Raw genomic sequence first — 15330 nt, 5'->3', positions numbered from 1 at the left:
ACCTTAAAAGTTAGCTTCAGTAATGAATTCACTTTCATTCCAATTCTTTTCATGTCTGGGGAGTAATTGGTCACAAGCACAAGGCTGATGCAGTCCATCATGAAGGCAGAACAGCTGGTATTGTAGGCTGACTTGCTCAAATAGTTTCAGGCCTAGCTGATCTGCTGCTCTGAATTCTGTAAGTACTATGTAGGGTAGTGTACAGACGTCGGTAGTAAGTAGGGCAGTGCACAGAGGTCAGTTGTATGTAGGGCAGTGTACAGAGGTCAGTTGGATGTATTGCAGTCTACAGAGGACAGTAGGGTGTAGGGTATTGTACATAGGTTAGTAGAATGAAGGGCAGTGTACAGAGATCAGTAGGGCAGAGGACAGAGGGTCAGCAGGGCAAAGAACATTGGGGTCAGGAGGTCATGCTACTGCAGAAAGATCTACTTGCATGCTCTGTTCCCTGCTGGCCTTCCTCTTTTGTCTATCCTAGATGATGTCATCCTCAAGCACCTTGGATAGACTGAAGAGGAAGACCAGCAGGGATCAGTGCAGTGCACTCAAGGGATGAGCTGAGGCTTATTCAGAGAAGAGCCTGAACCCACCTGAGCTGTCCCGTCTAAAAAGCTGTCAAAGTCAACAGCGAATCTTGAGCAGCTGAGGCATTCCCCACCCTGCAGCCATACGTATACGAGGGGCGTGTTGCTGGGTGGGGAATGTGCCCACTGCATAGAATCGGTTGTCAGCTTTGATAGCTTCCTGGCAGGAGAGCTCAGGCGTGTTTGGGCTCATGTCCGAACACACGTGAGCTCATTGCTTCCCAGCACTACGCTGCAGGTGGGGGAGGAGCACTTGGAGTCAGCAAGGCAGAGATGCAAATACAATCTATTGTCAACTGCCCACAATCAATGAATTCCTCCATTTCTTGTTAGGTCACACTTTACCAAATCAGTTGCTTTATGGGCTCCCTAATATGAAGCACCTGTTTCTAAGATTTGTTAGGCTGTAACCAGGTCTTCTGTTCACACATTTGTTAAGTTGCTGGTAGCTGATTTCTAAGTTCTGGTGAGCCTTTCTTTTTTTATCTCCCTATTGCTTTCTACAAAACTGAGTCTTGCTGAAAGCGGGAGGGGTTATATAGTAGATGTCACTGCAGCTTTCTTCTTTGCCAGTGTTCAATCACCTGAAGGTAGCTGCATACAGCCCATGGTTCTGACTTTGTTCCTGTGTCCTGTACTGTACTCCCAAGACACAGATTTTACAAGCAAGTAAAAAAATCCCTTTTATTTCCACATTTATGAGCAGACCATGCTACATTGGGAAAGTACCAGGGGTCTGCCCTAGGGGTAAATAAGTAGTTGCAGTTGTTTGGGCTCTTGTTTTTTGTTTTGTTTTTTTATACCTGGTTTTAGGCTGCTTATGCAGATTACACTTGAAGAGCGGGTATAGTCAGCAAGATTCTGCTTCTAATAAACAGAGCAAAGAAAACAACTGTCACTGATTTGATTATTATACAGGGTAGGACACTTCTGCATCCTCACCTTGGATGCCTGATGGCCTTGTCCCAGCAATAAAGGCTAAGTTCACATTTGCAGAAAAAATAATGAATGCACATATTTTTGCTGGAAAAAAAATGTATTTAATATTTTTTCATGGGTACAATGTGGACTCCTGCAGACATGTTCTCTGGCTTTCAGCTCCTACCTCCGTACGGCTTTCTGTTTGAAAAATCAAAGACATGTCAGTGGACTACGAGAATGCACCTCACCACCCCCACAACCCATTGAAACTACTAGTCTGTTTTCTGCTGTTGTCAGCAGTACTTGTAGTATATTCATTCACAGAAATATGGGTAGAACATGTAACATGTTCCAAAAATTAACTTATCCTTTAAGTAGATAGATAACAAAATTAGACTTTTCTCCAGTATCCTTTACCATATACATTTTCTGGAGATTATTTAAACCATTAGTTAGGTACACAGTATACAGAGGACCCTTGACGCGAGAATGTGTGCAAACAAAATCCTCTTGCGATGTGCATTGCCCTTCCATGTGCACCTTACTGCTAAGGCTGGTTACAGGTTGGGATGGTTGCCATTTTTTGTGTAAAATCATGTAACCATGTGCATAAATAAAGCACCTGAGATAAAATAGGAAGAAATATAAATTCCAAAACTCCAGTCCTGTACTATAATTAGTTCAGTATTGTAACCATGATGTCTGCTGACTTAATAAAATAAATAAAAATGACAGTGAGGTAATGGAATTTGGGATTCTCCATGAATCCCACACTCTATAATACATTTCTGAGATGAGATTATTCTGGGACTGGACTTCAGTTTTCATATTGCAGGGAAGATTTTTGATTTTGCTGGCTGCAGGAAAATTTGTTTTATTATACTGGTATTTGAAGGTGAATACTTAAGATTGTATTTATAAAATATTCACATAGCAATTGAAAGGGTGGGGAGAAACAAATGATATTAAATGAATGAAAAACATTTAACCCAGCACAGAAAATAGCCTAAAAATATTAATTGTTCCCATATTTGCTTTTAATGGGTGAGTTGCTTTGCTAATTCTTTTATAATTGCACCCCATAGTGTTTATACATTTTCTATTTATTATGTTCAGTAATAAAAATATAAAAAAATTAGAATGCAATAAATGAAAGTGTGTGGTAAACTACTTCTGAATGTGAAAGTATTTACTCTATACTGTTCCCAATCAGTGTCATTGGTCATCCCATCATTAAATGTTATGTAAAACAAAGATTTTAAATGCAAAAAAGTAAAAAAAAAAAGTCTCAAGCACCCAGACACAGTGAAGCAGTGTGTGTGGGGGGATGTTTTTAGGTCTCGGGCAATCCTGGAATTTTTATGTCAATGATGCACAAGTCATTAGAATTTTATGCCAAGTCTTGACCCATTACATTATCATTAAGACTTTCAGAAAATGTTTTTATTCTGTTAGTTTGCATAGTTAGGATTCTGTGTTCTTATACAGTATTTGTACAACAGCTTGCTGTCGTAGATAATTAAATTCTGTAATATGAAGCATGTTATACAGTAATATCTCATACCTCATACAGTGAGTCTGTCAGGTAGTCTGCATTTTCAAATGATTTTGCTTCTATAAATAAAAAAAAAATACTCCTAAGTAACTTTCATATAAAGTGAAACTTCTAATTAAACGTTTATGGTGGACACATTAAGTTGTCATTAAATGTGTACTGGTTGTCTATATGCCAAAATCACTCCTATTTATATGCCTGCTTTTTAAAGATTTGTTACAGCAGTATTGTCGAGCGGTGAAGAGATCACAGAGTGTAGATAAAGATCTTAAGAAGCAGATCCAACATCTTAACTCCCCAGATATGCAACAGAAGAAAAAAGAGTTGGATGAACATGAGATACGGTTAAGGACAATCGAAAAAAAGCTGGGTGAGTGGCATTTTAATTTGTATTGTTAAGTCCACACAGAAAAAGCTTTGAATTGTATTTTCTTTATTTTCCATATAGGCACACATAACTGTAGAATAGTCTGACATTTAAGTTATACTACCACATTCAGGAGGTTTGGATACTTGCAAAACAGAACATGTTAGGCCAACCCCTCTATAACTCTGCCTCAAACCATCAGGCCTCAGTTTTTACAAGTGTCCTAGGTGACTGGACGCCTTTTTCTCAACACTGCTGTAGAAAACCCTAATTTTTTTTTGACAATTTTTTTTTCTTTTCAATGAGTATGTGTTTCACTGTGCATGTTTTCCTCGTCAAGTCTCTAAATGTGCTGCTCCAGCTTATTTCTTCATAGCAGCTATCCGAATTTTCATATCCTCAATAATAGCTTCTGAAGACATACCTGGACCCCGCTGGACTGGAGATTGTGGAGCTAGTCTGGAATTAGACCATTAGACTGTGTGCTCTGCCAGTGGCACTTTCCAGACATTACTGTGCTGTGTTAGCAATTGAGCTCTTTGTAGGTTCAAAGCTATGGCACAGCCTTTTTTTGTAAACCAATCTCTGAAGACTCACATTGTGATGAAGATAAACCTGGTATGTTATCTTCAGGCACTAAGCTCTACATTGTGGCACATTCCAGACCTATGTCAGTAAGCAGCAGAGCATCATCTCAAAGTCCAGAACTGTGACACACCCACTGGTGTGACTCAGTCCCTGAAAACTCAATAGGTGAGATAGGCCTTCAGTCTGAAACATATGGGCACTTCCTCAGTGTAACTTTGGAATCCCTACCTGCACCTCACTGAACAGTGATTTGGTGGGTTGTCATGGTCTGTGACCTTCCCTCATTCAGCAGTGCCTTATAGCACTATCCACACCTTTGTGTACTGTATTAATGAACTGCAAGGCACTTTCCTAGTCTCAGAACCATGGTGCAAATCACACCGTGACCCAGTCTTTTCATACTCCTTTACCAAATAAAACCCATGTTGATTTTTTCACAGCTGTATATATACCCCTCTGTACTTTCAGACATTAGGGTTTTGTCTGGAAAGTGTCTTTGGGCCCTTGCTTAGTCTGTGCCATTTTACAAAGTGTTTTTTTTTTTTCTTTGATTTCAGAGGGCTGCACAGCCTTTGACATGCCTGGTCTCTAAGAACTCACATAGTGATTGACCCTGCACAGACTGATATAGCGCGATTACACAATTGAAGCAATGTGCACTATCTATATTTACAGGCGTGATGACTGTACTGAACTGAGCACTGGGATCATCCATTAGGTGGCGTGTGGCACATCCACACTTCCCTTTTCTTCTCCCACCTTTTCAATTTGAAAGGTGAACTATCCTGTTAAGGCTCCAGTTTAGACATTTCCTGTTGGAATCACCAGGGCCCCATTCTGGTTCCACTGCTTGCCAAGGAAATTTCATCCCAGGTAATAATCCATGGGTCTTCATCAGTCTGATCTGGATCTGCATTTGGCCTTGACTACTATCAAGGCTCAAATCTTGTAATTAGCAGTTATTTTGCAAAGATCATTTGATTCTCACTGCTTACTGAAGGCCTTCATACAGTGTATCATTCACATTATTCCTCATGTATGTTCACAGTGATGCCTGGTTCAATCAGTTCTTCAGAAACTGCTCTTTGAACCTGACAGGGATATTGCTCTGTCTGTTCTTACTCAGAGTTTCCTACTCTTGGCCCTTGCCTCTGCAAGGTGAGTTTCTGAGTTGGCAGCCTTAACCTGTAAAGAACCCAAGGCCTCTTTTTTTTTACCAAGATGGTTTCGTCCTTTCATCTTAACCAGGACATTGATCTTCCTTTTATGTATCCTGCTCCACAGCACCTTAAGGAGTGTTATGCTCTGTTCAAGCCTTTCTCTCACCTCTAGCTCCCCTTAGACGATTTGACTCCCTCTTTGTCATTCCTAAAGTTTTTCCATGAGGACAGCCTGCTTCTTTCCACTAATGTCTGGTTGATTCAGCAACTCATCATTCAAGCATATACACTGTGTGCACAATTATTAGGCATGTTGTATTTTTGAGGATTAATTTCATTATTGAACAACCGCAGTGCTCTTGGTCAATCTAAAATGTTATTAAACCTCAAACCTGAATATTTAAGAAAGTAAAAGTGAGGTTTTTGCTTTATTAAGAGAATATGTGTGCACAATTATTGGGCAGCTATTAGTGTGCATTTTTTATGTAACTGAATGAAAAACTTTCCCACCTCACTTGTTTATTATTCTCACTTTAACAAATGAAAATAAACAACTCAAATTTTACAAATAAACATTTCTATTTTAAAAAAAAAAAATCAGTGTCCAATATGGCCACCCTTCTTTTCAATAACAGTCATAAGCTTTCCATTCATGAAGTCTGTCAGTTTCTTGGTTTGTTGATGATCAACTTTTTGTACAGCAGCAACCACAGCCTCCCAGACACTGTTCAGAGAGGTGTGCTGTTTTCCTTCACCGTAAATCTCCTGTTTAAGAGGGGCCCACAAGTTCTCGATAGGGTTTAGGTCAGGTAAGGAAGGAAGCCATGTCCTTATTCTTTCATCTTTAAGGCCTTTACTGGCTAGCCACGCAGTGGGGTACATCAGTGCATGCGGTGGAGCATTGTCCTGCATAAATATCATGGTCTTCTTGAAAGATGCAGACATTTTGCTGTGTCACTGCTTGAAGAAAGTGTCTTCTAAAAACTGGCAGTAGGTTTGAGAGTTGATTTTGAGTCCGTCTTCAACCAAAATAGGTCCAACTAGCTCATCTTTAGTAATACCAGCCCATACCAGTAACCCACCTCCACTTTGCTGGAGTCAAAGTGGAGCTGTGTGCCCCGTAACTGATCCAGCTACTAGCCCATTCATCTGGTCCGTCAAGCATTGCTCTCATCTCATCAGTCCTTAAAGCCTTTGAAAAATCTGTCTCCAGATATTTTTTGGCTCAGTCTTGATGTTTCAGCGTCTCCAAGCACTGAACTTCTTTTACTTCTGGGCACTCCAGTAGGTTGCAGTTCTGGAATATGACAGTACTGGAGGATAATAGGTAACTGGTAGTTTCATGGTTTATTCTTCTCAAATCTTTGGCAGTTAAATTGCATCTTTTTTTTCTCAACATGTTTCTTTTTGCCCTGTTGACTATTTGCAACAAAAGGTTTGATAGTTCTGTGATCACACCCCAATATCTTAGCAATTTCAAGAGTGCTGCATCCTATTGAAAGACTTTTTACAATTTTTGACATTTCAAAGTCATTTAAATCTCTTGTTTGGCCCATTTTGCCTGAGGAAAAGAAGCTGCCTAATAATTATGCACACCTTAATATAGGGTGTTGATCTCCTTAGGCCATACCCTCCTTTATTACACAAATACACATTACCTGATGTCCTTAATCCAAAAAGCATTCAAGTTTTTCTACAGCTTGGAATTGGACGATGTGCATAAAAATGATGATTTGGTCAAAATACTCACTTGCCTAATAATTGTGCACACGGTGTAGACTTAAGGACAAGGTTCCAATTTTCCCTGTTAAAATGCACTCCGCAAGATTAGTGGGTCTTTTTTTTTTTTTTGGCTTTTGATCATCAGGCATACATTTCTCAGATTCATTAACTGCCACCTGGTCTTCTGTTCCCCACATTTGTCAAGATTTAACAGATGGACATGTATTCCTTAGCAGATACCAGTTTTGTTGTTAGATTCTTCAAGTCGCTCTTTAGGCTGTGTTGAGAACCCCTCTGTTGCCTTGTTGGTTTTCTTAAGCCCCTTTGGATATCCAAATGTATTTGAATACTTAAGCCTTATATTCTTGATGGCAAAAGGATTAAAGGATACAGGATTATATTGGAACAGGACTGCTTCCAGATGACAGGCCCAAATACGGTTTGTATTCCCTTCCGCTATATGCTCACTGTTGCTTCAGCTACCATGAACTAATAACAGAAGGCTTCCCTAGACTGATCAACCACAGAGTGCAATCATTCAATAAGAATTTTGTGCCCCCTTCTTACACTGCCTACAGTTAGCCCTGCCTGTCAAAGTTCCTTTTTGCTCTCAGCTGCCCACTGCTCTCCCCTGCCTCATTGAACCTTCTGATCCCCATCTTTCTGTTTCTGTACTGTATATAATCCTCTAGTTGTGCATAGTCAGAATAAACTTGCATCATCTTATGATTCTTTGCAAAATTAAAACTGTGAACCTTACGTTTACAAAGTGAATATTTACCTTAAAACCAGACAATATATAAAGTTGTAATACAGATTTGAAAGTGCTTGTGCAAAAAGTGCTATTAAATATAAAAATCGTTATGACTCTAATGCTAATTTCATATACAACATAGCTGCAACCGTGAAACTATAAACTCAGTATGACACAAGCCATGTCCTTGTGAATCACAGTTCATATAGTAAAAATCCAATGATGAACTCCAATGTGTCAGTGTGTAGTACAAAACACACTCCACACAAGTGCCAGAAACCCCTGTGTTGCTTGTTAGCAGTGACTCCCGTTGTTAGATCCTTATTCAAGTGCACGCTCACTGGATTTAAATGATAAAACATAGATGTACAGCTGAACCACTATTAAATAAGGCAGTAATTGAAATAAATAAGAAGCTTTTATCTATTATTAATATACATAGTGCAATCTACTAGTATTTTTCCAGAATGCACCATTTGTTTTATATTATGAACTGCAATTGATATGCTTTGTTCCCAGTGTGTAATATAGTACAGATAATTTAGATAGGTATGCAAGAAGCCAGCACTCAAGAGGTTAAAACTACATTCCCATTTAGAGAGCAAAGAATGCTTAGCTGCACTACTGCTGATGACATCCTGATTTGACGAAATGCGTTCAGATGGCATCTGCTGCACATCACTTCTGCTCAGTGGAAAGTACACTTGCACTCACTGGCAGTGGGTTGAGCAGCGCTTTACTGCATTGAAGCTCGTAATCCCCACTGAGTTGCGGGGAGGAGCTAGGATATGTGTGTTATATTTCATAATTTTTAACAGTTTTAATTCACAATGGTAAGCGATGAAAGTTCTCCCTATCTGTAGCTTCTTATGAATGGTTTCGGAAAGGAGTAAAGCGGAGAGGATCTGGTCATATTGGAGTGTATTACCAAAGCACTGTTGACTTATTTATATAAAAGGTCATTTAAATCCTGTAAGTGTGCACTTGAACTGGGATCCAGCAGGAGGAGGCACTGCTGACAAGCAACAGTTTTTGGCTTTTGTTTGATGTGGGATGTATACTATACACTGACACATTGAAGTCTATTGAATAATACTATTTGGACTGTGATTCACAAGGACATTGTGTTACACTGAGATTACCATTTCATGGTTGCAGTAATAAATTAGCATTAGAGTCATAAAGGTTTTTTTATTAAATAACACTTCTTGCAAAAACAGTTTTAAGTCACTTCTGCACTGTATATATTGATGTATTATAAAATAATGTAGGTTAATTTTGGCTATGCACAACTAGAGGATTATATACCTATTTATTTATATTTCAATGGTTTTTATTAATTTTTAAACAGTATAAAACAGAGGCAACAAAACACCCCCACACAGGGGCTATCAATTGCACAGATGAAAAATGCAAAATAGAAAAAACAGTGCTCTAACGCCAACAGGGCAAAAGGTATGCCCACGCAGGGGCTATCAATGGCACATAAGTTACAATACCATTAATGTAACTCTGACTATACAAACTAAAGGCAGCTGTCCACCGTCACACCAAAAACAAACAGAGAAAGGGAGAAAGGAAAACAAAAAGGAGCAGGGGTCCAAGAGCGCCAATACCGAACGCCATTACATCCCCAGACTAGCCGGGGGGAGCGTGGGAAAGGCATATTGCAACCACGGCTCCCATATTTTCAAAAATTTACGTTGGGAGTTGTTGCAGATACTCAACATCTGTTCGTTGAGCATCATAGTGGTCATGTGATCCCACACCCCCTGAAGAGGGACAAACGGACTCTTCCAGGTCTGAGCAATTGTTCTAGTGGCCGATAAAAACAAATAGGAAGCCAACTTCTGCTGGTGAGCCAAGAGGCCCAGTATGGGGCAATGAAGCAAGGTATACCGAGCATCCCGGCGTATGGAGAGATGGAACAAGGTGAAAAGGAGGCCAAACACACGAGACCAAAAACGAAACAGTCTCGGGCATGACCACCAGATATGCAATACATCTCCATGATGGCCACAACCCCGAAAGCATCAATCACTACAGGCAGGGTTAGCCTGGGCCAAACGAGCCGGAACCCAATACCAACGAAACAATACCTGTAACGGACCGCCTGACAGTACCTCTATCAGTCCCCTGATAGAGCCTCCCCAGAGTGCGGAGTCTAAGTACCGGAGCACTTGTTCACCAGGGCCCCTGATGGTGGGGATGGACTTGGAGCGCTCCGGGACCAGGTCGCAGCTGCTAGGTATCTCTACCAGAGGTAGAAGAGTCTGCCAAGGGCTCCAGCGGGTTAAGAGTCTGATGTGAGGGAGCCCAGGGATCCCTGAGGGATGGATGGACGGATGAGCAAAGTCAGAGTCAAACAAGCTGGGTCGGTAACTAGCGGGTCGGTGAGGTACAAGACTAGTCGGGTCACTTGCAGGGTCAATACCAAAAGATCAGATCTATAAGGGAACATCCAGGAGCAGAGTCAGGCAAGCCAAGGGGTCAGGACAGGAGAAGGCAACAAGGTCAGACAATCCAGATCAGAGTATTCAAAACACAGGCAACAGGATACAAAAGGGCATTCGGCAACAAGCGTCTGTGCAGGGCTGGTTTAAGTAGCCCGCCCTGCACCTGACAGGCGCTGCCTAGGTCCCAGTGCCTGCCTAGTACTGTCAAGACGACGGGTGCGCCTGGGTACTAGTGCCCTGCTACCTGCACGTCTTGACAGACGCCTACGCATGTGTAGACCCATGCGTCGCGATGGTCCCTGACAATACCTTATAGGCTGCCTCCAGCGTGGTCGTATTAAATGAGCATTTAGCTATGAGTGACCAGAGGCCTTATTCCAGTCCTCCGGATCCACAGCCACTCCCAGGTCGCGCTCCCACTGAACAACATATGAAGGAGAAGTATGCGACAAGCGTCTGTTCAGAGCTGCATAAAGAAGGGATATAAGGCCTGGGGCGCCCAGACGCTGCTGACAAAGCTGTTCAAAGGCAGATTTCTGGTACGGGAAAGCAGAAGTGCCCCGCAGCGAGAGCAGCCAGTGCCGCAATTGAAGGTATCAAAAAAATTCCGCTGGGGGGACATCCCGGGACTCCCGAAGAGAATTCCAGGTGGGGAAGGACCGAAAAATCAAAAAGTGTCGCACCTGCGAAAAACCATTAGTCACCCACCAAGAAAACGCCCTTGGGTGATCTAAACCCAGTGGGAAAAGAGGGTTGTTAATAATTGGGAGCAAAGGCAGAAAAGGTGACATCAGGCCACTGGAGTAACGTACCAAGTCCCACAGTTGTAAGCCATGGAGCAACATCGGACTCAGTGCCATAGGGCGCAGGGCAGGGGGAAGCCATAGAAGCGTTGACGATGCAATAGGGGCACAATTGGGTAGTTCCAGCAGGACCCAGAGAGGAACGTCAGAGGAAGCCCATTTGTAAGGGAAGTGGGATTGTAGGCACAAAACCAAATCTGAAGCCAAAGTAATATTGAGAGCGACAGTCTTATCCAAGTTAATACGGAGACCCGAAATCAAGGAGAAGCGCTCAAGAACCTGTTGCAAATTAGGAAGCGTTGTCAGGGGATTAGTAAGAGTCAAGAGGGCATCATCTGCAAAAAGGTTCAGCTTGAACTCCTGTCCCGCGTATGGAACCCCTGATACATTGCAATCGGTTCGGAGCGCTAAAGCCAGCGGCTCAAGCGCCAGGACAAAGAGCACCGGGGACGGGGCAACCCTGTCTCGTCCTTCGCCCAATAGGAAAGGGATCCGAAAAATACCCAGCGTATTTAACGGAGGCCGAAGGTGAAGAATACAAGGCTTGAATCCAAGAAAGAATAGAATCCCCAAAACCCCAATGAGACAGCACAAACCGCAGATATTCCCAGGATAGAGAATCAAAGGCTTTATATATGTCTAAGGACAGTAAGAATCCTGGGATTTTCCGCTGTTGCAGAAAATGTATAAGATGGACCACCTTACGAACGTTACCGCCCGCCTGCCTCCCGGGGACGAACCCTACTTGGTCCCTGTGGACCAGGCTACGCAAATATTTATTGATGCGAAAACTCAGGATCTTGCCCAATATCTTCAGGTCTTCATTGAGAAGAGAAATGGGCCAGAAGGCTTGCGGTTCCTGTACATCATCGGTCGTCTTAGGAATCATGGAGATATGTGCTCTAAGCGCGTCTGGAGAGGGCAAGGAGCCCTGTCGTAACTCATTAAAATAGTCAGCCAACAAGGCCAAAAATTTCTTATAATAGAAACCGGAGAAGCCGTCGGGACCTGGGGCCACGGTGGACTGTAAAGATTTGATAGCTTGGAGCACTTCCAGAACGGTGACACCGGCGTTGGTGGCCGCCTGTGCTGCCTCGGATAACCCAGGAAGTTGGAGATCTTGAAAAAATGCCTCTGCTTGAGCCACAGGGAAGGGATCTGGTTTAGCATAGAGGCGCGAAAGGAAGTCTGAGAAACGGGAAACAATCTGCTGGGGATTAGAAGTACAGCCACTTGTGGGAAGTCGCAGTCGGATCGGTTTATGGGGTTTCCCCACAGAATTGAGTTTCCTGGCCAGCATCGGGCCCAGCTTATTAGCACAGGAATAAAATTTTTGTTTGGTCCAACGCAGGGCCCGTTCTGCCTCCGAAGAGGCAAGTAGGTCCAACTCTGCCGCCAGAGCGTCCCGAGTGCGTTTATGGGCCGTGGATGGAGATGACTTCCAACGCGCATCCACAGAGGCCAGGAGAGAATGAAGCTCCAAAAGTCAGCGCTCCCGGACCGCCGCCAGCTGTATAACATGACCCCGCACCGTGGCCTTATGCGCCTCCCGTAGGGGCACTGCCAAACAGACCGATCCCGAGTGTTCGTAAGAAAAATTCTATTTGTTGGCAGGTAGTCTGGGTGGTCAATAAAGAATCACTGATGCGCCAATAAAAAGGGCGCCGTTCTGACCCAGAGAGGGCAAGGAGGAGTACCAAGGGATCATGGTCCGACCAGGGTGAGGAGGGAATAGTTATCCGCCGAACCAAGGGAAGCCGCTGAACATGCATGAATATATGGTCAATTCTACAAAAACTGTCATGAGGATTGGAATAGAATGTAAAGTCGCTCTCAGTTGGGTGAAGTTCTCTCCAGACATCCGCCAGCCCCGCCGTCCACAAGAGAGAGCGCATACATTCCTCCAGCACTAAGTCGTGAGAAGGGGCCACCCCCCGTGCGTAGCGCCTATCCAATGTGGAATCCAAGGTAACATTTAAATCTCCCAAAACAAGAAGAAGACCCTTGGAGTGTCTGGAAACAATGGTGCAAAGATGCAAAAAGAATTTATGCTGAAAACGATTAGGCGCGTATTAAGAGACAAAAGTAACCTCCTGGTCCCAGAGGGTGCCTTGCAGAAGCAAATACCTTCCCGTGGGGTCCGCTATTTTCCGAGCACAGACAAAAGGGAGATTTAATTTGAAAGCTATCAGTACACCCCAATGTGAAAGATAACGTGGAGCGGAGGGCTGAGAAAACCTGGTCTCTTGTAAACATACCACGTCAATTTGTTGCGATTTGAGGTGATGAAAAACTTTAGCCCGCTTCTGAGGCGAATTGAAGCCTTGAACATTTTGTGAATGTATTTTCAAAAGGGGCAAGGCCATGGCGGTATCAGCATAGCATGCTCAACAGAAAAAGCATAAAGCAGCCAACAATTTCCACTCCCAATGGCGATCGGACCGTGGCGTCCCGGAACCCTGCATAAAACAAAAACAAAAAAACCAGAGAAGAACAAAAAACAAAGAAAGAAAAAAGAAAATGACACAAGAGGAATATACAACAGTGCAATTGTGTCACGCCAATGGTGCATCCTACACTTGAAGGATACCAGTTAGGGGTGGCTCTACCACCGGACACATGGCTGCAATTGGAAACATCAAAAACATAAGCCCTCAGGGGGCAAAAAGGCAATACGGCAATGAACATAATAGAACGGGGTACCAAATAATAACACTATGAGTCCCAGGAGCGAGAACCTCCGTGATAACCTTCTCATAGAAACCCGGAGAACCATGGGGGCCAACCCCCTCCCGCCCAACCGGGCCTACCAGGTCAACCTCCCACCCCGGAGCCCGAGGGAACCATCACCCTATGCCACCAACGGAGACCCGAAGAACATCACCCAGACCCAAAATAGGCTGCAACAGCAGAAAGTCATAATCCTTAAGTCCAGGAGGAGACCCTCCCCCCAACTAGTTATGGAACCCAAGGGAGCAAGCTGGATCAGTCCCAACCTGGAATGCTAACAAACTGGGAAAGCCCAAGGGCCAAACTCACGGTCCCCTCAGAGAAGTCCATCGGTGAAACTATACGTGGGAGGTCCAAGATGCATCTTCAGCCCGGAGAAGAACAGGAAGGACTTGAACGTGAAGGGGTCTGAGGGAGGGCCCTCTTCCTGTTGGACGACCACTCCCAAATGTGGCCCGGAGGAAGCGGCCTCGCCAGGGATCCAGATGAATGAGCTGGGCTCTGATCAGCAGCTTCCTGCGAAAGAAGGTGCAAAGATTCAAATAGAGAATGGGCCTCCTCCGGCGTGGCAACAGAGTGACTGCGGCCCTGGTAGTTGAAAGTGAGGCGGAATGGAAAGCCCCATGCGTATTTAATACTGCGTTTCACCAGGACCAAAGTGAAGGGCTTCAACTGGCGGCACTTCTGAAGAGTGGTCTGGGAGAGGTCTGCGAAGAGCTGGTAGTGATGCCCCTGGAAGCTGAGAACAGGGTTGTTTATGGCCGCCAAGAGGATAGTTTCCTTAGTGCGGTAATAAGTAAACTTGATGATAATGTCCCTTTGGGGCTCATCCGGTCGTCTGGGGCCCAATGCATGATGTATGCTGTCAAATTCGAGCCGGTCAATGGGAATAGCGGGCGTCAGCTCCTGAAACAGAGCAGTAGCAGTGGAAGTGAGATCTGTGACCGTTTCCGGGATATCCCTTAACCGTAAATTGCCACGGCGGGAACGGTTTTCGAAATCTTCAAGCCGTAGCAGCACGTCCGCCAATTCTTCCTTGAGGTCGCACAAATCCTGTTCGTGATTTTCAATGACCGTGGCCGCAGCGTCCATTTTATCTTCGAGATCTTTCTTCCAGTTGCCCAGCTCCCGAATTTCTCGCAAAAGACGGTCGGCCAGCTTGGAAGTAGCGGAGGACAATTCTGACTGCAGCATGAATTTGAAGTGGCACAGGAGCTCAGCATCCCGCAAGGATGGAATGGGAGACTGCAGGGATGTCTCTGATGCCAGGTCTTCCATACCGCTAGGATCCAACCCACCCGCGGGTAGCGGCGGCAGGGTACCCGAAATCAAGGCTGGGGCTTCATTTGCGGCCTCCAGCGGGAGCCACGAACTCGCGGCCGGGGTCCTGGAAGCCTCCGACGGCCGGCCAAAAATCGAGGCCGCGGCTTCAGCCGTGACCTCCAGCGGGTAGGCTGCAAATTCTGGCGCGGCCCGTCGGGTGCTGGAGGCACAGGTGGCCGGTGTTTTCTTGCCCATTGGGGTACCTGGAGGACAAGGGGCCAGCGAGAAAGCAGGGGGACGCCCCCTGAGGGTCAGAAATCGGCAGATGTGTCCGGCGGCCGAGGAGGAGATTCAAAAGGCAGCCATCCTGGCTGCTGCTCACGAACGCCCCCCATATACCTATTTATTTAATTATTGAAGTGCACCA

General features: G+C 44.4%; 1 protein-coding gene and 1 long non-coding RNA gene across 2 annotated transcripts in view; one reads left to right on the top strand and one right to left on the bottom strand.

The window, feature by feature from the left end:
• Positions 1–15330, top strand: part of SMCHD1 (structural maintenance of chromosomes flexible hinge domain containing 1) — a 408526-nt gene that overhangs the window by 370956 nt on the left and 22240 nt on the right. Inside the window, exon 46 of the mRNA XM_089678219.1 lies at positions 3272–3430. Coding sequence (XP_089534345.1) covers positions 3272–3430 — 159 coding nt within the window. The remainder of the gene's footprint in view (positions 1–3271; positions 3431–15330) is intronic.
• The window catches only part of LOC149473437 (uncharacterized), an 80006-nt gene continuing 66277 nt past the window's right edge, over positions 1602–15330 (bottom strand). The window contains exons 3-4 of the long non-coding RNA XR_016312842.1: positions 3070–3119; positions 1602–1703 (exon numbers count right to left, since the gene is read on the bottom strand). This is a non-coding gene — a long non-coding RNA (uncharacterized LOC149473437). The remainder of the gene's footprint in view (positions 1704–3069; positions 3120–15330) is intronic.

This window comes from Staurois parvus, unplaced genomic scaffold (assembly GCF_062004578.1).
Source record: "Staurois parvus isolate SC_StPar_1 unplaced genomic scaffold, SC_StPar_1.0 ptg000015l, whole genome shotgun sequence".
In the NCBI taxonomy this organism is placed as follows: Eukaryota; Metazoa; Chordata; class Amphibia; order Anura; family Ranidae; genus Staurois; species Staurois parvus.
This window is presented reverse-complemented; position numbering and strand designations above follow the sequence as displayed.